This window comes from Centroberyx gerrardi, chromosome 10 (genome assembly GCF_048128805.1).
Source record: "Centroberyx gerrardi isolate f3 chromosome 10, fCenGer3.hap1.cur.20231027, whole genome shotgun sequence".
NCBI classification, from domain to species: Eukaryota; Metazoa; Chordata; class Actinopteri; order Beryciformes; family Berycidae; genus Centroberyx; species Centroberyx gerrardi.
This window is the reverse complement of record NC_136006.1, coordinates 18,696,056-18,717,234: the sequence shown is the minus strand read 5'-3', so window position 1 is coordinate 18,717,234 and position 21,179 is coordinate 18,696,056. Positions and strand designations below refer to the sequence as shown.

At 42.9% G+C, this 21,179-nt stretch overlaps 2 protein-coding genes across 2 annotated transcripts; both read left to right on the top strand.

The window, feature by feature from the left end:
• The first annotated feature begins 1,208 nt into the window (after positions 1 to 1,208).
• Positions 1,209 to 7,884, top strand: LOC139927556 (immunoglobulin-like domain-containing receptor 1). Its single transcript, XM_071919743.2, has 8 exons — positions 1,209 to 1,461; positions 2,040 to 2,210; positions 3,988 to 4,137; positions 4,789 to 4,908; positions 5,053 to 5,199; positions 5,565 to 5,690; positions 5,838 to 6,820; positions 7,026 to 7,884. The coding sequence occupies exons 1-8, from the start codon at positions 1,413 to 1,415 to the stop codon at positions 7,062 to 7,064; spliced, it is 1,785 nt and encodes a 594-aa protein (XP_071775844.2). The 5' UTR covers positions 1,209 to 1,412; the 3' UTR covers positions 7,065 to 7,884.
• A 725-nt stretch (positions 7,885 to 8,609) lies between these two features.
• On the top strand, positions 8,610 to 20,433 carry me3 (malic enzyme 3, NADP(+)-dependent, mitochondrial). The gene is made up of 15 exons (XM_071919711.2): positions 8,610 to 8,756; positions 9,257 to 9,486; positions 12,482 to 12,615; positions 13,687 to 13,836; positions 14,438 to 14,513; positions 14,620 to 14,781; positions 15,041 to 15,144; positions 15,226 to 15,335; positions 16,015 to 16,112; positions 16,300 to 16,413; positions 16,566 to 16,671; positions 17,508 to 17,650; positions 17,908 to 18,081; positions 18,649 to 18,747; positions 18,935 to 20,433. The coding sequence occupies exons 2-15, from the start codon at positions 9,262 to 9,264 to the stop codon at positions 19,094 to 19,096; spliced, it is 1,857 nt and encodes a 618-aa protein (XP_071775812.1). The 5' UTR covers positions 8,610 to 8,756; positions 9,257 to 9,261; the 3' UTR covers positions 19,097 to 20,433.
• Positions 20,434 to 21,179: the final 746 nt, after the last annotated feature.

Sequence of the window (21,179 nt, the reverse complement as noted above, 5' to 3'; positions counted from 1 at the left end):
TCTGCACAATTATGTCATGTAAAGCACGGGAATGCTTTAAAATGTATTCATTAAATATGTTAGGGTGTAAACAGGCTAAATGGTGCATCATAATCTCAAACCTGTTACCTTTCACATAACAACTATGATTTATCATCATTTAGTTAGAGCAAAATGAGACAAAATGTTTAGGGAAATAAAGCAGAAGTACATTTCCATGATGGAAGATAGATACAGTCCAAGAGAGCAGGAGACAGAAAATGAATGACGCCTCCCTCCCATATACAGACCGCACAATACCAGGAAGGAAGTGAGAAATTGGAGCGTCTAAAGGTTGAGAATGAAGCCACAGTCAGAGACAGATGGGATGGCAGGGCATTTCATTCATGCAGCATTTTTCACAGGATTTCAAGCACACTTCAATGAGTAGAGATGAGTACTTGAGTTCAGCTCAGGCGGGCATGTTTTGTGTAAACTGTAAAGCTCACTGGGGCCTATGTGCTCAATAAGAGATGTAAACATCCACACACAAAGAAGTCCAACGCTTGTCTAACGTGACTCATCCTGAGAATGAACTTTAAACTGAGCCTGTTTGCCACAGTGAATAAACTAATTTGCAGGCCGTCGTTCTGCGCAGGCTGATCTGCATCCTCTTACCTTTGTCACTGTGGCCTTTCCTTTGTGTCTGCAACACACTCAATTTACATTCCAATCTCCCAGGCTTCAGCTTTGTGAATGTAATTATTATACTTCTCACACTGCTGTGAGGAGAATTAAGTTTTTCACTGACCAGGGTAGAACACACTAGTCGAGTCATAAGACTAGATGGACTAGATGTAAACGTTCAAATTGTGAATACGAATCTGCCATGTAAACAGGTTTTGTTAGTAGCCTACTAGAAGCACTGGGATCACCAAGCAAAGACTAACAGCATGTCTACTAATCAAGCTCTGTCTCTACTTTGTTAGTGTTTCAACTATTCCATACTTTCTTTGACAGTGGATTGTTACGGATGGAACCATTAAAGATGAGAATAAACGACTGTGAGTTCTTTCAGCTTTGTTTTAAGGGAGATAGTAACGTTTGTCTGTGCTCCCATCGGGACAGTCAGTACCAGGCGCTCTTCCTGCTCTTCCTCCATTGTGCTGCACCTGTTACGAGGCGGGGTCAGTGATGTCACCTGCGGCTGGGGGATGGGATCCGTCTGTACCACGGACTCTGCGTGGGAACGCCGTCCAATACAGGTGGAAACACTCGTAGTCCACAACAAGGAATTTACACAGACGAATTAATATGCGGTCCTAAATGACAACCAAGGTTATGCGGAGTGGCGTCTACGTAGCGTTTTTATCTAAATGTTCCGTTTTTTGAGCAAGTCGAATCGCCTAAAGGATAGATAGCCACGCTTCCGCGATAGGCTAAAGAACATCGAGATGGGAAATATGATATTGGTGGCGCTCCTGCTGGGTTTCCTACCAACAGGTAAGGCTTTGAAATCTTTACAATAACCGTAGCCGATGTTTCTTCATTTATTTAGACGTCTATAAACATGGATATAGGCCTAAGCCACTTTGGAAAACTGTTGAAAGTAAGCATGTCTTCAAGTTAATTATCGACAGGTGTAAACAGGACAAGGCCGACCATTTGTCACGTGACTAAACACTGTTAACATGTTGAAAAGTTACTGTAGAGAGCTCGAGACAGGCCTGTTAAGATTTTCGAAAAAATATTCAAAAGGGAAAGTCTTGACATTCAGGCTTTACACCTTAAAGTAGTGATTTACTCAATTAATATATCGGCCTGTCACCAACTTGTCTTCATAAATATATATTGCTGATCATGATTGACAGCTATTATTACATGTTAATGATGTCACTTTAGTATGTGAGCAGTTTAAAGACTTCTGGAGTAAACTGCTACCAGTCCGGTCAGATTCCAACTTACAAGAGCAAAACTTTTAAACTAAGACATAGCCTCATGTTTTTCTCCAATGTTGCAGTAAGATCATTTGACTTGTGCTTATACTGAGGTTGCTGTTTACATATCCTCCTCTGTTTTAGAGCTGTTGTCCATCCAGGTGATTGTTCCACAAACAGAGAGGAGTACAACTCTGTTTGCTTCTGTGATCCTACGCTGCGACTTCTCCACTTCAGCAAACCCTCAAGAGGTCCTGGTCACCTGGCGATACAAGTCCTTCTGCAAAGACCCAGTGTTGGAGTACTACTCCACAGGTGAGGCTGAGCTGGAGGGATACAGAGGCATCAGCATGCTGTGATGATGCTGAACCACAACACTTAGTGGGAAAATGGTGTTGTAGTAATCTAGGCTGCTGTAGCTGGGAGATAGAGAATAGAGAGTGGATTTTTTTTTAGAATGGGACTGAGGCTACTCTTTGAAGGACTTAAACAACAACAACTAGTTTCACTTTCAATGGAATGACTCATTCGTTGTCATTCTTGGCTTGACCCTTTGCAATTAATATCAGCATTGTCATGATGTAAGCAAAATAAAGCATTCAGATTTTGAAAGAACTACCAAATTAATGTTTTCATAATTTGTGCGTGGAGGGATGTTGGGAGATTCTTAAAATTGATATCATACTACACTAATGAAAAAAGGCTTTGGGGATTGTGTGCACCGGCTAGTCCCTGGCCTAGGACTTAAAGAAATTGGACTGATGCTGTTCAGGAACAGGCTGTGTAAATATTTTGTCAGGTGCAATCAGTCCATACAATCTGACATTCTTTTGGTTACAATGGGCTTTACAACTAAATGTTTTCCTAAAGGATATTACAGTATAAATGTATAACATCAGTACCCAACTGTCCCTAACACCACTGGATGGGGTGACTGGTGGATGCTTGTTACATTGGAAAATTACAATTGACAAGGCCACTCACCAAAAAAGTAAACAAAAAGTGCTGTCGTTCATATGTAAAATAGTTAATTTAAAGAAATTGTTTGACTCGATTTAAAGTGTCATAGAACATTCATATTGCACTCATCCTAAAAAGTTCCCTTTTTTCTAAAGAGTCAGGCAAAATACAGAATTTTCATTGTAATCTAGCCTGAAGCAGTTTGCAGTGTCCAAGATTCTTTTTGAGCTTTAATGCTTTGTGACATCATCTGTCATCATTTGTGATGCTGGTCTTTGTGATATCACTGTCCTACCTAACAAAGAGAAAATGCCCTGATTTCTGTGCCACCAGGTTATCAGGGAGGAGGAAGCGATGACATTCAAATCTTTGATTTTGTTGTCAGTCTTAAAACAATGGTTGCATATCCATTGTAACCATTGTCCAACCTTTCCTTGACAGGCCTTAATTAAGGCATTCTAAAATAAATAGGGGTATCTTATCAACTTTACCCTTTTGTTCCAATCATAAGTGCTAAATCAAATGTCATATCCTTTTGTTCAGAAAATCACCTGGTTTACCCAGAATTACAAACACCACATTAAAGGAAATTGTTCAGCCCCATCCCTCAACAAAGGATTATTCTGTCAGTGTCAGGCTTGATTGACAGCTCCTCCATTAGGATAGGTAATTTGAATAATTTGAGTAAATTTCTTGAGTAATTTTTATTTATACTGCACTGAAATAGCAGTGCTTCTACATTGCGTTTCACACCTCCAGACTGAATAGTGACATCAAATTAGCATCATTTACTTTGTAATGTCACAATCTGTAGGGAAGAATGCTGATATCATCATAAAGCATTCAGACTAACCTTCAAGCCATCAAGAGCATTACATGTCCTTTTTATAGTGTCCAGGTGACTGCTGTTTTCACATGATCATTATCTAATGGCTATCCAGTGATTATCCAATGATTTAGCTTGATTATCCAACTGGCAGCACATTGGTGGGTCAAAAAATTAAAAACTGGCTTTTGTTGTTATTCTCCTAAAGGATTTGGTGCTACTGTTATGATGGGGCTTTGAGCATTATGAGGACATAACAATAATGAATTCAGCATCCTTCATCCTTCTATCCCTCTATCTCTGAAGCCTATCAGGCGGCTCTGCAGCTGGGTCAGGACCCAGCCAACGACTGTCCGGACCGCCAGCGCACAGTCCGCACTGTGATCCAGAAGAGGGGCACTAATGAAGCTATGCTGGGTGCAGAGTATCGAGAGCGCAAAATTACCATTCAAAACAGTGAGTTTTGTCCCATCATAATAACCATGTCACTGTTTCAGTCGGAACTGAACTTCATTAACATTCCATTTAAAATCTTATGGAATGAGTTAATGTTGAACAGTGTTTCATATTACACCACAGCCTGTAAGTATTTTTATGTCCCGCCACCATGGTAATACCACCCATGTGTTATGTGGAGGCAAGTACATTGACATAGAAATATTTGCTAATTAATTTGCTAATTTAATGACATCATTAGCATAACTAGTTGTGTTCCATATATCATGGTGATTATGGCGGGACATTAGGCAGCTCATTAGGCAGCTGAAGTGCCTCTTGGTAGAGAAATGAATGTAGTTCCATCACAAATGCCTGTAGTAAGCATGTATTAACACACATACAGTATGTACTGTGTGGCCTCTTACTGTGTGGCAACTAAAACAAAAGATACTCCAAAATACTTACAAAGGTTGGGGGATTTTCTTATCTTGAATATGTTGTATTTGTTGTATTGTGTTATTTTTGTTGTAATTTTATGTTGTATTCAATACTTGTGATATTCTTATCTTATCCTTATCTTTGCCGCTGCAATCACCCAATTAAACCCAACAAACAAGTCTTATTTTATATTATCTTAGGTAATGCTAATGTGTTGGTATGTGTCGACAGAGGCTGACCTGGTCATTACTGAGGTAATGTGGTGGGACAATGGTGTGTATTTCTGCTCCATTGATGCTCCTGGTGACACGACAGGAGACTCAGATCGTGAAGTCAAGCTCATCGTTTACCGTAAGTGACCACAGTCACTCACTGACTGTCATATTGAGGTGTTTGTTTCCTAAAAAGAGCTGGAAATATCACAGAAGCATCACATTCTTCCCAATCTGTGACGCCCCCTCGATGGTGACCCCTGACCTTTTAACGCTGTTCCAGATTGGCTGACAGTCTTGTTAATCATCATTGGTGCCTTGCTGCTGATCATGCTGTTCTGCATATGCTGCTGCCAGTGCTGCCCACAGAAATGCTGCTGCTATGTCCGCTGCCCCTGTTGTCCGCAGACCTGCTGCTGCCCAGAAAAAGGTAATGCAGTTCATTTTTCCCCTCAGCGGGTTAAGAGGCAAATTCACATCAGTCAATCAGGTGGCAGGCAATTCTCTCCTCTGTACCAAAACCATCAGACTTCATCACAGTTTACAGCCCCTGGAAAAAATAATTTTCATTAAATGGTGTCTGTGTTGTTTGATATTTGCACTTTTACAACGGGCTTTGAAATCTTTTTTAGCTAACTAGTTATTGCTTGCAAAACCAGGAACGCACTGTGGGACTGTAGAGAATCTGTACTTGTTTAAACCCATCCATAAAAATCAACTCGATGCTTACAGATATCTCTAAGCCCTGTAATGTAAGCGGCCTCTCACACCCTCTCTGCTCTACTCTGCTCCCAGCGGTGATGCAGCACAGGATGCTGCGAGAGGCTCAGAAGGCGATGGCTCCCTGGATGCACGGCCAACCCATTTACGCTCCCATTAGCTCCAATGCCTCATCCCTGGGCAACCCTGTATTGTACTCAGGTGAGTCACACAACAGCACAGTAAGACCTATTTTTGATGCTTTGTTGCACCTTTTTTGCTTATACTAACCAAAGTATGAATACGATTATTTCCATCTCTCCAGATTCTGTTGTAAAATGAACCCATTTGATTTCATTGTCATTTCAGGCTCATTTTCAGATCACCCTGCCAAGCAGAACTTTGCCATGGCTCCCATGGGACCGTCACCCATGTTCCTCCAGCAGCAGCCCCCTCCTCCTCCACCCCATGGCTTCCATGGAAACGGCAGTATGCACAGCAGCATCCATGGCACCAACCAGGTGCTGGACTACCTGGAGAGCCAGGTGAGGGGGATGGATGCCGGGCCACCTCTGATGTCTCCCCACAACGTCCAGCATCTGCCCCCGCTGCAGCCTCACCCTCAGCCCCAGCCGGCTCTTCAGGCTGTTCCCTTCACTCCCGGCCCCCCAAGCATGCTGTCGGCCCTGGATGAGATGGGGGTGAGAGGGGTGGAGAGAAGGGTGATAACCCTGCCTCCCATTGTCCAGCGTGCGCCCAACCTTTCCTTCCACAGGGGGCCTGGAGGTGGAGAGGCAGCCAGGGGCGGACCCAGAATATCTAGCCAGTCCAGTGGGAGTTCAAATCGCACTGGTGGTGGAGGAAGAGGAGGAGGAGGACGGGGAGGAAGTCACCGCCGTGACAACCGTGGCTACAGAGACCCCTCTCCTCCCCGCCGAGGGATCTTGCGTGGCTACAGCGACGACTCCGACTGGGAGAGCAGGCGAGGAGGAGGAGGAGGAGGAGGAGGAGGAGGAGGAGGAGGAGGAGGAGGAGGAGGAGGAGGAGGAGGGGTGCGTGGGGGGGCGAGGGACGAGAGAGGAGCCTCAGCCGGGAGGAGAGGAGGCGGGTCGAGGCCGCGCTCCCGCAGCCGTGACGACCTGATGGAGGAACTGCGTCGCTCCGCCCCGAGGAGGGACAGGAGCTACTCGCCTCCCGCACATCGGCGAGGGTCCTGGAGCTCCGATGAAGAGGACAGCAGGAGAGGAAGGGGGGGCAAAGGGAGGGAATGGCCCGAGAAGCCGCCCAGCTACTCCTCCATTGAGAACCAGCCTGGACAAAGTAATGGCAGGAGGAACTATGACCGCTTTTCTGTAAGAGCCACACACAAGTACTGAATGATCCACACACATGCACTGACACACACTCCACTCTGTATCATTGGACTGTTCATCTCTTTCTTTCTTGACTTCTTTGTCTTGATTTTCTGTCTTTCTTTGATTCTTTCTGTGTGTTTTGGCTCTGTCTGTCTCTCTCTTTTACTTACCCTCACTTCTCTCTGTCACTTTTCTCTCTTAGGATAAAAGCTCCCGTAGCGGCACCAGCGTAGTGATCTGAAGCCTTTCTATGCTTTTCTCCGCTTGATGAATATTTCCACAAAGGTGAAAATGAAGACAGACAGTAGGTACCTTGATTTATTCAGTCAGGGTTGTAAGGATATAGCTGTGAAATCTGATAGTGAGTGCTGAAGATTTAATGTATGGATATAGTTGTATAGTGCACTGTATGTAATTGCAATGAAAATTAATGACTGTTTTTATTTTTTAAAAATGTGCAGTTATATAAAGCCTGGTCTCTTTTGGTATTGGAATAGTTAATGAATGTGTTTTTGATGCTGGTCCTAGTTGTATCAATTTTTGTGTGTTTTCTGACTGGTGGTGGATAAATGTGTCCTGCTTTAGGTATTTGTGAAGTGAAAGTTATTGTTTTTTTTACTTTGTAGTCATGAACCGTTTTAACAAGCAGATTGTTAGCATATTATCAAATGCTGTAAGTGGTTGAAGTTTGTCATTTCAGCGGCAAAGACATCAGTGACCACGTTTTGTGTGTGTGTTTGCGGGAGCAGATATGTATTCATTTGTATACTTTTGCCTAATTGTATGTACTATTTAAAGTGTTTTTATCTTGATTACAGTAACATTTTTAAACAATAATAGCAAAGAAAGGCAACCCTACATGAACATGTTGATAGGGAGATGGACAAAGTAAGAGGACATGACTGTTTAAGTTGGGAAACTCATACCTCTCTGACAAACAGCTAGTCAACTCCAAAGCTCATTTTTTTACTTCCATTAATGTTTGTTTTTGTAACTGGAACAGGAGCCGAGATGTGTTGTCATGAAATGTGCATATTTTCAATAAACCTGTTTAGATACAACTATTTTGAACTCGATCATTTATCTACTTACACATTAGATGAAGTGGAGGGAGTTGTGCTGCAGCATGTTATGTAAGGTCAAGTCTGCAGAACTGATCACTCCCTGCCATGTTAGATGGAGCAAAACATCTACATGGCAGGCATGCCAGTCTGGTTTAACCACAGGGTCTAATAATCAGAGTTGAAAGGCTTTTCCCAGGACTCATAGTATGTATGTGGACTGTATCATATTTGGCCAGAAGAGGGAGCCACAGGTCATTGAATATTTCGACCTACTGAGATGTTTTTGTCTTTTGTACGATTCAATTAGATTAATTATGTTGTTTTCTTTGTATGATCATGACTAACAGTCAAATGACATTTTTGTCATCTGTTTTCCCAGCTATAAGGAATGTTTCATGAAGCTGAATTAAGTATGTTGCGTGTAACAATTAATACAATGCCTTATTTTTCATGGCATACACGGCTCTTTGGCCAGCATGAAAAGGCTTGGCCGTTTCGAGACGTATCCAGGGAGGAATTATTATACTACATTATCAGTGTAGATGTTCATATAGGAGAGAGACAGATTCAGCATCTGTTTATGTGAGAGGAGGAGGGGGAGGAGGAGGAGGAGGGGGAGGTGGGGGTTGGGACTCCTGTTTTTTTACTCCGTCTGATTGGCGGGTCCAGAGAAAGGGGCCGGCCCTGGAGAGGCAGACTGACTGGGAAGTGAAACTCCCAATGTCAAAGGATCCTGGATCAGCTGTTTGTAGTCGACTCTCCTACATTCACTGATAATAGAAATATTAATTGGAGAGTCGAGGGCCGAGCAGAGTGCCTCCTGTGAAGATTGGAGCTAGGATCACACGGCAGCTTCAAATCGTCTTCAGGTAACGCCAGCTGATGAAGACTAGCTACCAGCTAGCTAGTGGCTGCGCAGATTCCTCTGTAAAGAAAATATGTTTATCATAAAGCTGCAGCTAGCTAACAGCGGTTAGCTCTGCTGCTGCTGCTGCACACAGCGAGCTTTCCATATGAACTTGCATGCTAGCCGGGGATTTAGATTCTCCACAGCCAAGGAATCTTTTGTATATTATTAATTTATTCATGCATTTATTGCCCACCCCAAATAAATGACTCCTGTGATCACGGCACCTGTTGTTTATCACTGTAAAAGTGACTCAGCTCTGGCGAGGCCGACCATAACTTCATACTCCAAGCGAGTTGTTTACTAGGCTAACGTTAGACTTGCTGAACTTGAATTACCTGTGGTATGCACGGCGGTTCTAGGTCGTGTGTCCTCTTTTTTTTTTTAACTGTGCAAGGTGACTAGTCCCACCAACATCATATGACCGACGCTTGTGTTGTTGTGTCCCCTTGTCCCCTGCAGGCAGCATGAACTCCCTTCCTGGAAAAACGGTCCTGTCGCTATGCAGACGCACGTCGGCGGGAGCTCTGAGGGTCCTGGCCGGCTCCCCGGGTCACCCTGCCGCGGGCCGTCCGGCCGACAGGGCCTGTTTCCAGGCGGTGCGGGTCTGCCACTCGGGGAACAGCCGCAAGGGCAGCGTCAGCACCAAGAAACGGGGCTACGACATCACTAGAAACCCCCACCTCAACAAGGTTAGCATAACAAATGAAGGGGTTCATTCCAAAATGCAACATAATCCATTTTGGAAACATTTTGCTACCTGAAATTCATCAGTCATCAGACAATTTGCTTTATTAGCAAATAGTTCTATGTCAACATACTTGTCTTCACACTGGTGGTACTAATATGGACCCCATATAAAGCATCAAGGAGCTATACTTGTTTAAAAAAAATATTAATATGCAAATGTATGCACCAAGCTGCTCCAAAATCTAATTGGATCATCTACTCTATAGGGGGAACCTGTGTTGTAAATACAAAGTTTCCATCATGTATTGTTCTTGAGTTATTATGTTCACCATAATGTGTCTACATACACACAGACAGATGCCACCATGATAGCATAACGTCCCACACACCATGTACCATGGTGGTGGAACGTAAGGAACAGTGAATACCATATAAGTAGAACAGGAATGCCAAAGCTCCCGTCGTAGTGAGATAGTCGAGTGGTTAAGGCCCCCGCCTCTTGAACTACATATGTGCACCACAGAGCTTTCTCTTCTGTCTCTCTGTCTGCTTTCCCTCTGTCTTAACAAAGAATTAAAAAAAAACTAAAGGTGAATGGACTGCCTACTCTCCTTTAATATTACTGCTATGGTAAATAGTCCCCAAATACACACAAATTTCAGAGAACAACAAGAGTACCAGTGCATGAGCATGGTCAAGTACCACAGCTTCTGCAGTACTAGTAAGTGATAGTTGTATTTTTGCAAGCGTTAAATCTAAAGAGTGCTCTGTCTTAATGTGCTGCAGCTGCACTGACTGGCCTAGAACCAGTCTAAAACAAACATTCAGAAAGTGACTCACCAGAGGTTTTGCTGCAGTTTTTGTTGCACAAATCAAATAAAGATGTTCTCCCAGTATAATGTAATTAAATGCCAAAAGTTCATGGAAACCACTTATAAACAGGCAATGGATTTTTCTGCCATGCCAGCTCCCCCGGGACAACAGAATAGATACTGACAACGTTTTAGGTGACTGAGTGTTATAGTTTTTTTTAAGGCCAATACGAGGTCGGTCGCAGTTCCTTCCACTGCTGGAGCTTAGTCAGCAGTTGGGAGCCCAGAGTCGGGGTTTTCATTCTGACTCACAGGTCAGTTAAGTTGACACTAATGGTCAGGAAGTGAGCCTGCTCAGAGGAAAAAACACTGTTTGAGCAAAACCAAGAAGCACTTAAAAGCCTCTTAAAGTGAGTTTCATTACAGCTTAGTTTCAAGTCGTGCACACTAAAATAAAAAAAAACATTCTCAACCTCTTCACCAAGGCACATGTTGGAGATGTGCTTTGACATTTTTGCCCAAATGTAAAGGAAGTCCAGGGAAAGTCGAGAAAAAGCCTGAGCATGCTTGCTCTTTTGCAGCGACACCTTGCTTCACATTCACACACAGTTTGTCACACACAGTCCCACTTCTCTAACTTCTGCGTCACTGCCACCCTGCTAAGTGATCAATCACACTGATTAAACAAACTTCTCTAACATGTAAAGAAATCAGCTTACCATCATATTTCCTGCCCCATCAAAGTTAATGCAGCGTTTTCCTTGGCTGATGGGTCTTTTATATTTGGTTATCTCATTATTTGCAGCCCTATTTTACAGTATGGGAAATTTCCAAGTAATCCATAATTAGGTTTGGCTTGGAATGTCGTGTCTCACATAAGTGTGCTGCAGTTTAACTTCTCTCTCACCCACATTGTGTTTCACTCTCTCTTTCTGTCTCCTGCTGTGTTGACAGATAGTGTGTAGGCGGGGTTGATTACAGGTGCTGGTCAGGCGTATCTCCTTAATGGGTTTACTTTAGTGCCTCTTTAACTCTTGACAGGTTTAGCTTAACTCTGTTAATCTGTGACTCTCTCTCTCTCTCTCTCTCTCTCTCTCTCTCTCTCTCTCACTCTCACTCACTCACTCACTCACTCACTCATTCACTCGTAGTTTGTATGCCCATTTGTACAGTATTAATCTGATTTGGCATTTCAGCTACCCCTGTATCAGCCTGCCTCCTTTTAATGACCTCTGGCAGATCTTTTGTTGTTCAGTGTATTGTATATATACAGTATATGGCGCTATATTTAGCTGCTGTACATGTCGCTTTACTGCCAGGCATTTAGGCTCAGGCTCTATCATTAATATAAATATTCTTAAATGAGCAAGAGGCACGTGGAACAACAGCTATGTAGAATACTGACATTGTGATTGAAGGGCAGTCACAGTGTACTTTTGGTCACCACAAATCAAAGGCACTATCACATTTCACAACCTAAACTTGACGTCAGCGACACACATAATTTACCATGACAGTGGTTCGTTCAGACGATGCACAGACCCACAGTAGACCCCGCTGACCCTATCGGACCGGTTTGTTTCCCATGTAGGTCATATATTTGCTGGTGTGCAAGAATGCAGAGGAAGTGGAGGGAGAGTGAAACAGCAGGGAGGAAGAAAGGGAAGTGGAGTTGACAGGGGAGGGGATCCAGGCCCCCGTACTATTGGACAGAATAAATAGATTAAACCTCACACTCCCCTCCAATCACCCTTTGGGAAGCCTGCCAGTGACAGGAGTGTAGCAGCACTAACCGAAACCAGAGGGCAGAGGGGAACCAGGCAGTTAACCAGACTGACCGACATGGTTTCATATTGTTTGCTGCTGTCAGTTAGCAAAATATTTCCAGTACTGCTGGATGTCGCCTCGCGCTATTTTACCTTTTCATTGGTTAGATACAAAGAAATGACAGGTGATTTATAATTAGGAGAAAATATCAAAAAGACCACTGTGGTTGGATGGGTGTATGGGTGCATGAGTCAGATCTAACCTCATGTTATTATGACTAACGGATGAGTCACTCTGGTCTGGATTGTGGAATTCGGATTTCTTATTTGGATTGTGGGCTTTAGCCTATTGGAGCGAATACTTTCCAGCGAACGTATCGTGGTATAATGGCTCCTCCTCCTCCTCCTCCACCCTGTAGGGAATGGCATTCACCCTGGAGGAGCGCTTGCAGCTGGGCATCCACGGCCTGCTGCCCCCCTGCTTCCTGTCCCAGGATGTCCAGGTGCTGCGGGTCATGAAGAGCTATGAAACACGCACCAACCCCTTGGACAAGTGAGCACAGACGGAAATGTTTACAGTCAAGCTGTAATTATAAAGTACATGGACATCATAACATGTCTGCAGAGACAGATGCATTGAGAACGCTCTTTATTAGGGCTGTCCCAGGACTTGCTTGGTCAAATTTTCTTTAGCATTTCAAATCTCTTGCCAGTGGACAGTTTGCTGTTTTTTTTATGTATTATATGGTAATGGTTTTAAGTAGTCATGTCAAAAGTTTGTGCAGTCTTTTTAGTGTAAAGTATAAAGGAAAATCCTCCCTAAAACACGTTAACACTGTTTAAAACAGCTACTACTGATATGCCTCGTTGTTTGAAGTATTTTTCTTATGACGTCATGTCGAGATAGTTTCAGCTCAGCTATAATGGAGCTAAATAGGAGAACATTTTCCACTCTCAAGCAAACAAGGGCTTCATTTTGCACTGATGTTCAACAATCAATCACACAGGGAGAAATCCATTGTAGAAGAGCAGAGAGACCAGTTTCTCCTCAGCCTCAATAGACCAGAATGCAATGCAGCCACAAGTGTTGTGCTATGAGTAAGGGGCGCGGTCGACTGGAAAAACTGTTGCTCTCTTGCTGTTACCATCACTATGGTTACTGCCCTCTCCGCCTACAAGCACTGAATACAACAAGTTCAGACAGAGAAGTTCTCTGGGGGTTGTAGAAAGTCATTATGGGAAATGTAGGAAATCACTTACTGAAGCAGAAGTAGACGTGGCAGGTTGAGGGAAAGTGGATCCAGCAAAAAAGTAAATTACAACACAATCACAAAATAACTCCTGGAATGCATTGAACATCACAGACTGATGATATCTAACAGTGTAAGATTATCTGCGGGTGGAATTTTCCTTTAATTAAAAAATGGAAACATAAAACAATATAAATATACCTCACTCCCTTGAAATGTCTTATTCCTTTTATTTTTAGAAAGACCTTAAAGAAAAAATGATGAAATACATGAGGCAGTGGCAGTATGACTAATTGGAAAATAGTTTCACTTGCTTTCACGACTCACTTGTTTTCTTCCACAAATTGATTATGTTTAATGATTTTCTCTCTCAGATACATCCTGCTGATGACTCTGCAGGACAGGAATGAGAAGCTGTTCTACCGCCTGCTGACCTCTGATGTGGAGGAGTTCATGCCCATCGTCTACACTCCCACTGTCGGCCTGGCCTGCCAGCAGTACGGCCTCGCCTTCAGGAGACCACGGTCAGACAGACACATCCACGATATACATGTACCATTTCATTTACACTTCACTCTTTGTTTAATTATTACGTTATTCTTTCATTCACTCAGTTTATTACACTAAAATTCACAATTTAAAATTTAACTTGGTAAAATAAGAAATTGGACTCTAAGTGTTCCCTGATTTAGCATTTCTGTAGTTATGCTATATAGTATTATTGGTTATGTCATGTTGTAGCTCTGTTTGTATTTACATTTTTTAGGTATTTAGCTGACGCCCAGAGTGACTTACACTGAGAATGACAGTTTTATAAGCTTCAGCTCCTGGAATCACCAACATTACAAGCAGCCAATAGTGAAGAGTTCAAGGGTCAGAGCCACAGATCCCGGACAATATCCTTGTGAATAGGCAGGTCCAGTGAGTCACAATAACATATGACATTTAGAGGACTCTGTAATATAAAGCACTTTACAGTACCATGAGTGCATACATGTTTAGCATGTGTGGCCCCAGTGGGAATAAAACCTCCAACCGTGGCATTATTACTGCCATTCTCTGCTCGCTGAGCTGTACAGCACCTCTGATGCTGAAGCCATAACCTGGTAACCTAACTGTTCACAGAGGACTCTTCATCACCATCCATGATAAAGGCCACATCGCCACCGTGCTCAACTCCTGGCCTGAAGAAAACATAAAGGTACCCCCCCACACACACACACACACACACACACACACACACACAGCAGTTTGTATCTGAGTATTTGAATGTATATCACTGATCTGTGTTTGTTGTCTCCATCTAGGCCATTGTGGTGACAGACGGGGAGCGCATCCTGGGCCTGGGTGACCTGGGCAGCTACGGCATGGGCATTCCTGTGGGGAAACTGGCCCTCTACACGGCCTGCGGAGGCGTTTCCCCCCAGCAGTGTCTCCCTGTGCTGCTGGATGTGGGAACTGACAACCAGGTCCGTCAGAGCGGAGGGAAGCTTGTATTCAGGCTTTATGGGCCGCTGAAATACTCCTAATCTGCTCCTTATCAGGCGTGACATGACAGATTCAGTGTCAGAGTGGTATAGTGCTGTAGTACAGTAATTACTGATGAGATTTGGCAATGATTTATGGGTTTAGGGAACATCAAATTAAAAACACAAGACACATAGTTAGAAATAGTGTAGAAAAGAATCATCTGAAGAGCGATGACAAGTTGTGTCTTTTTCTGAGCAGACACTGCTGGACGACCCCCTGTACATCGGACTGAAGCACAAGAGAGTCCGAGGAAAGGAATACGACGACCTGATCGATGAGTTCATGCAGGCGGTGACTGACAAGTGAGTAAAAAACACCGAATGGGAAGTAATAAGACGTGTGAGTGATCTTGCCTTCTAACTGGTCCCTCTGTCGCTCCACAGGTACGGGATGAACTGCCTGATTCAGTTTGAGGACTTCGCCAACAGCAATGCCTTTCGCATTCTCAACAAATATCGGAATCGTTACTGTACCTTCAACGACGACATCCAAGGTAACACTCTGTCTCTCTCGCCCTAAAGTCTTCAGACACATTTTTTCCTGGCCTGCATGTCGGGCATCTTTTGTTGTAGCTGTAACTTTTCCGACAATCAGATGAGGTTTCAGATTGCACAGTATTAGGACTAGAGCAGGGCAACGTCTGAATGCTGCTGGCACAGACTGAAGCCCAATCCAGAACTGGGGAACAGCGCCAAGATCACCTCACTGGCTCATCTGGCTTTGTTCATGGTTATTTAAAGATGTTTTTCAGTCTCAAAGTGATTGAAACAATGTGATATCTAAATATGAAAAAAATAAACATCTGAGGGGACTGATCTGCTTTAAGATATGATATATTCCATTTGTGTTTTTTGTGTTAGTTTCTAGACATTCAAATTTGTTTTCAGACTCAACAAAATTACCATGTTTAAAAGTCAAAATTATGTAAATGAGGAAAACAAACACACAGTCTCTTTCGAGGTGCTGGCTTCGGCAAAGAAATCTTGAAGATAAAAAGATGAAAGCTGCACACTCTTGCTCCAATATATAATCTTTAATTTTCAAACACCAAAGTTTTGTTGTATTTTCATATTTCTTTATTGTCTGATTTCCACAGGAGATCTATATTATGGCACTACAATGTTAAACACGCTCTCTTCAATGAATTACCAGTAGTACTTCTTTCCCTTCAGGCACCGCCTCAGTAGCCGTTGCCGGGGTCTTAGCTGCTTTGAAGATCACCAAGAACAAACTGTCGGACCACAAGTTTGTGTTCCAGGGGGCCGGAGAGGTGAGAGAGCAAAGATCTGCTTGCTTGGATTTTATTCTGTTATGAAATAAAAATAACTGTCCTAACTGTCCCTAATCCCTGAGAGATAAACCTGTGCCTCAACCCAGATGACAGATTTAAAGTTCCTGAAATGGGCTGAAGTAGGAGTTTATGAAGCAGGACTAGAATTGTCCTTTTTCCCTCCCAGGCTGCTCTGGGTATCGCTCACCTGCTCACCATGGCTATGGGCAAAGAAGGCATATCTAGAGAAGAAGCTGCCAAGAGGATCTGGATGGTTGACTCGAAAGGTCTCATTGTAAAGGTAATTTCGGTCTATATATCTCTCTATCCTCTTCTCTCTGTGTCTCTATCTCTCACTCACATTCCTCTCAGATGTCCCCTGGTTTCAGGTTATGCAGGTCACCAAACTATGCCATATAAAGTTTTGATTGTTTTTTTTTTTACCCAATACAGGGAAGAGGCCATCTTAACCACGAGAAGGAGGAGTTTGCTCACGACCATCCTCACCTGAAGACCCTGGAGGAGGTGGTGCACACCATCAAACCCACTGCTATCATCGGTGAGTTCAGCTGCCCGCTCCACCCGTTTCATCCTGGAAGGTCGCTGCAAACGCATAACGGAGACAAGTGCTGATTTCCCCAAGCATTTGTAGCACCGGAAATATCTCTTGAAGAACATTGTTGCTTTCAAGGGTGTCTCTGAAAACCCCTTCATAACCCACATTGTTCTTCCTCTCATCCATTCACGGTAACCCATGACCAGTTGTGGAACAACAGAGAAACTTGAAAAAGGTGAAATATCGCCCTCCATCTTTGCTCGGCACAATGACAGTTTTCTAATTTGCTACAAATATCCAGAATCAACTAATTCAATCTGTTTCTCTTACATTAATGTTTAATACAGATTTTAGTTGCAAATATCAATATTCATGGGTCTAATTATTATGCAGTCATACATTGCATGTATGATGAACATGCAGATACTTTCTTTTTGATCCAAACTGTTACACTGCTGTGACAGCATGACTGCATTGTTGGGAGTATCCGTGGGGTTTCTGTTTTTCCACTGGCAGATATGATGAAATGAAAAAGTAAAAACTGATCCATGGTTGGCCTAGTTTTAAAACTTAAATTGGGAGATGAGTAATTTTAGCAAATGTGGCTGATCAGAGTGCAGTGATTCTGCTTTACCCACTAGTTTATAATTGACCCAAATTCATCTGAATCCCGCTAATGACTTTACAGATCATCTAAGCTACAAAGTGCATTAGGAAACTCTCTCCAAATGGCTACGGGATACATTGTTCACATTGTATCACTTTTTCAAGTCATTGCTATTGGGAAGCTCACCATAAGATCTGATGTATTCTCCCTCTGTCCTGTGTCCTGTTTGAAGGAGTGGCTGCCATTGCAGGAGCGTTTACTGAGAAGATTATCAAAGACATGGCGTCCTTCAATGAGAGGCCAATCATCTTTGCCCTGAGTAACCCCACCAGCAAGGCAGAGTGCACCGCCGAGCAGTGCTACACGCTCACAGAGGTGATGCTCAGCCTCTCTGCAGTATGGTGCAGTGCAGGTTACAGTGCTGTATTTATGTGACAAACTCATTACAACGTAGTTATGCTGTCATCAAACTGAAAATCCAAACTATTCCTTTAACTTTTCAGAAGTGGATATTTCTACACAAAGTCCTCTTTCTGTCCGACTTTTTGAAAACTCTTTCTTTTATCTTTTCTTATCTCTTTCTTTTCTTTTATCTTGCATCTCTCCGCCCCCCTCCTCCCTTCCCTCGTTAGGGCCGGGGCGTCTTTGCCAGTGGAAGCCCCTTTAACAAGGTGACCCTGGCTGATGGGCGCTCCTTCTACCCTGGGCAGGGTAACAACGCCTATGTGTTCCCTGGGGTGGCTTTGGGTGTTATAGCCTGCAGGGTGCGCCACATATCTGATGACATCTTCCTCACCACAGCAGAGGTGATTTCTTTATTCATGTATTTTTTATGGCAGAGAAAGCAATCATGACATTTATGAATGTAGTGTTGCAATATACGGTATGTATGCATATATATGAAGAGGTTAATTCCAAAATGAGATACTCACCATTTTAAAAAAGTGACACCTAACATTACAAAATGATTGACATGTCAAGTCAAGTTTATTTGTATTGCCCTTAATCACTGTTGCAGTCTCAAAGGGCTTCACAACAGCCACAGAATGAAACAATAAATGGAAATGACACTCCCAACCATAGACCCTCAACTCAAGAAAGGAAAAACTCTCATGAAATCTTCAATAGGAAAACAAAAAGAAAGAACCCTACCAGGACGGTCAGGCTGCAGTGGGTGCAGAGAGTGGGCAAACACAGATCAAATGTTAAAGATTCACAAAATACACAGAATAAAAAGTATGAATGTTTGGGTGAAATGTCCAGATCTGGTGCGGGGCATCAACAACAGCTCTCTGTGTTTACCTCAGTCTCTACTCTACCTACTTCTACTCCAACCTAGCTTCACTTACTTTCTCTCTCTCTCTCCCTCTCAGGCGATAGCTGACATGGTGACAGAGGAGCACTTGGCAGAGGGACGACTCTATCCCCCTCTCAATAACATAAGAGAGGTTTCCTTTAAGATTGCAGTGAAGGTAGGTGATCTTTCCACATGCCCTAACCCCTCAAAATAAACTGTCACTTCACTCACGCTATTAAAATATACATGCATCTTGTTACTTTACTTGTTACGATTTCTTGTGTACCATCTCTTCTATCATGTTTTCTCATTTGTTCCTTTTACATCTTTACCAATTCTTCTTGTGTTTCCTTCTCCGGCAGGTTGTCAACTATGCATACAAACACAACATAGCTTCGGTTTACCCTGAGCCGAAGGACAAGGAGGCGTTTGTGCTGTCTCACGTCTACAGTCCTGATTACGACTCCTTCACCCTGGACACATACAGCTGGCCCCAGGACGCCATGAATGTCCAGGACGTGTGATGACATCGGCACTTTCCGTCGGCATCCATCAGATTTCATATGCTGCCGTGGCGTCGCATACAATTCCTGCATTGCCTCCATTCACAAACGTCGCCAATCATCCTGGCCTTTTGTAGATTTTTTTTTTTTTTTTATAAATGCCAATATGTCGCTGCTCCCTCCGATGTCCACCCAGAAACTCAATATGCCCAATGGTCATTGCAATTCAAATGCACACTGGTTAACCAATCAAACGATGCATAACGTATATTAAGAATACTGAGTGCCTCCTGTGGCATGTCTCGTTACTTAGTGTTGTCACGTTAGTGTTGATATTTCATGTATAAGTTGTTTTCTCTATCAGTGCTGTACTTTTTATCAGTGCAGTGTACCTGACTGAAAAAATATTTATTACATCCGCACAGCATATCAAATCCTATAAGTATCTCCCGTATACCCATGCATCTTAAACTACACTCCTTTCACTATTTTTTCCAGCTCGACTGTTGTGCTATACAGTATCCGTAATAACTCTAAGTATCTTTCTTTTTTTGAGGGCTGAATAGAAGACGATGCATAAAAAAACCTCCCGGTCTCCCAGCAGCCCTCAGTAGTTACCTAGCTCCCTCTTGTCTGAAGAGAATGAACTGATGACTCATTTTAAAGATAAAAAAAGATGCAGATCTAATTTAGACACAACGCACAAACTCTCATAGTGCCTCTTTCTGTGTGACCTCAGGGTGTCACTTCCATATTCTGAGTTAAAACCTCCTTGCTCGTTTGATGCGTAGCCAAATAGTTGTAGAAGCCACGTGTTTTAACTGAGGACTGCAACATGTTGTTCATCCTGTAGTTGCTCCATACTTTACACTCCTGTCAAGGCCTGCAAATGTATAACCTGCACATCGGACTGAAAAACACTCCTTGTTCACCTTGTATTTCTGTTTGTAGACATTGTCTCCGATTCCCTGTTTCGATGCTGCAAGAATCAGCGGTTCTTCATGAGAGGCACAGCTGTTTGGATCTGACTTGATATGCGCTAGGTGCTGAATGGTTGTGCACGGAGGAGGCTTTGCTAGCAATTGAGTGTCACTGTCATGATTATTGTTTCACTCCGTTGAGATGTTTTTTATACAGTGGGGTGTTGTCTTTTCAATTAGTTTTGTACAAAGCTCTGCCTGTTTCAGTGTTTTTGCCAAAGTTACTGATATAGACGTAACGCATCCTATCTTTCGTTTCCTCCCAGACAACATGATGCTGTGTGAGCGGTAGTGCACTGTGGAAGAGTTTGTTTTAGGGTTTTCAAGGGAATGAAATGTTTTAGAAGGGACATAAAACTTTTGAAATAAATATTAAAAAAAAAAAACCTAAGGGATTTACTGTTTTGTCTATTTGTGATGACTTATTGGACATACTTTTGCATCATGGTGTGTATGCTTTCCTATCTGAGGAGAGAGGAAGTTGAAAGGTCAAGTCATGAAATGGGTCCAGTGAGAACCGCACGCCCTAAGCCAATAGGAAATGTGACGGAAGTAATATAACACTACTATTTCATACCCAGTGTGTCGGCCTTCAGCAATTATCTGTTGCAAGTCCACGTTCAATGTGTGATGTATGGCCTGGACATGATTCACCCTCTCCTCTCCCTGCATGTGGTCTGAGATGGAATAGATCAACATAAGGAAGCAACTCCAGCAGCTAAAATCTTGTCACTTCCAGCAAAAATAAGACACTTGGATCATGCTTTCCCCACATTCCCCTCTCACTTGTTGAAGTTTCCTTCCTCTTGCTCTCGGACTCTTCACCTCCACGTTGTTTTGAAGCTCAAAATTTATGAAAGTCAAGTGCTTTCCCCCTTTAATTCTGCAACAAGCTGAACTTAACTGGGGAAGTCAGAACAGTAAAAATCATTCAGAAAACCTTTCAATATCTTTCAATATACTGCCGATGTGTCCCAATGCGTAGTGGAAGATTTTTGAATAACTTTTCAGTGTTCTACTTTATTTATGTTCAGTGTTACAGGACCATATTGACACTATTTTGCTTCAGTGATGCATGCTTCATTAATGCTGGCTCTAAGTAGTGTGTATGTAATAATCACATT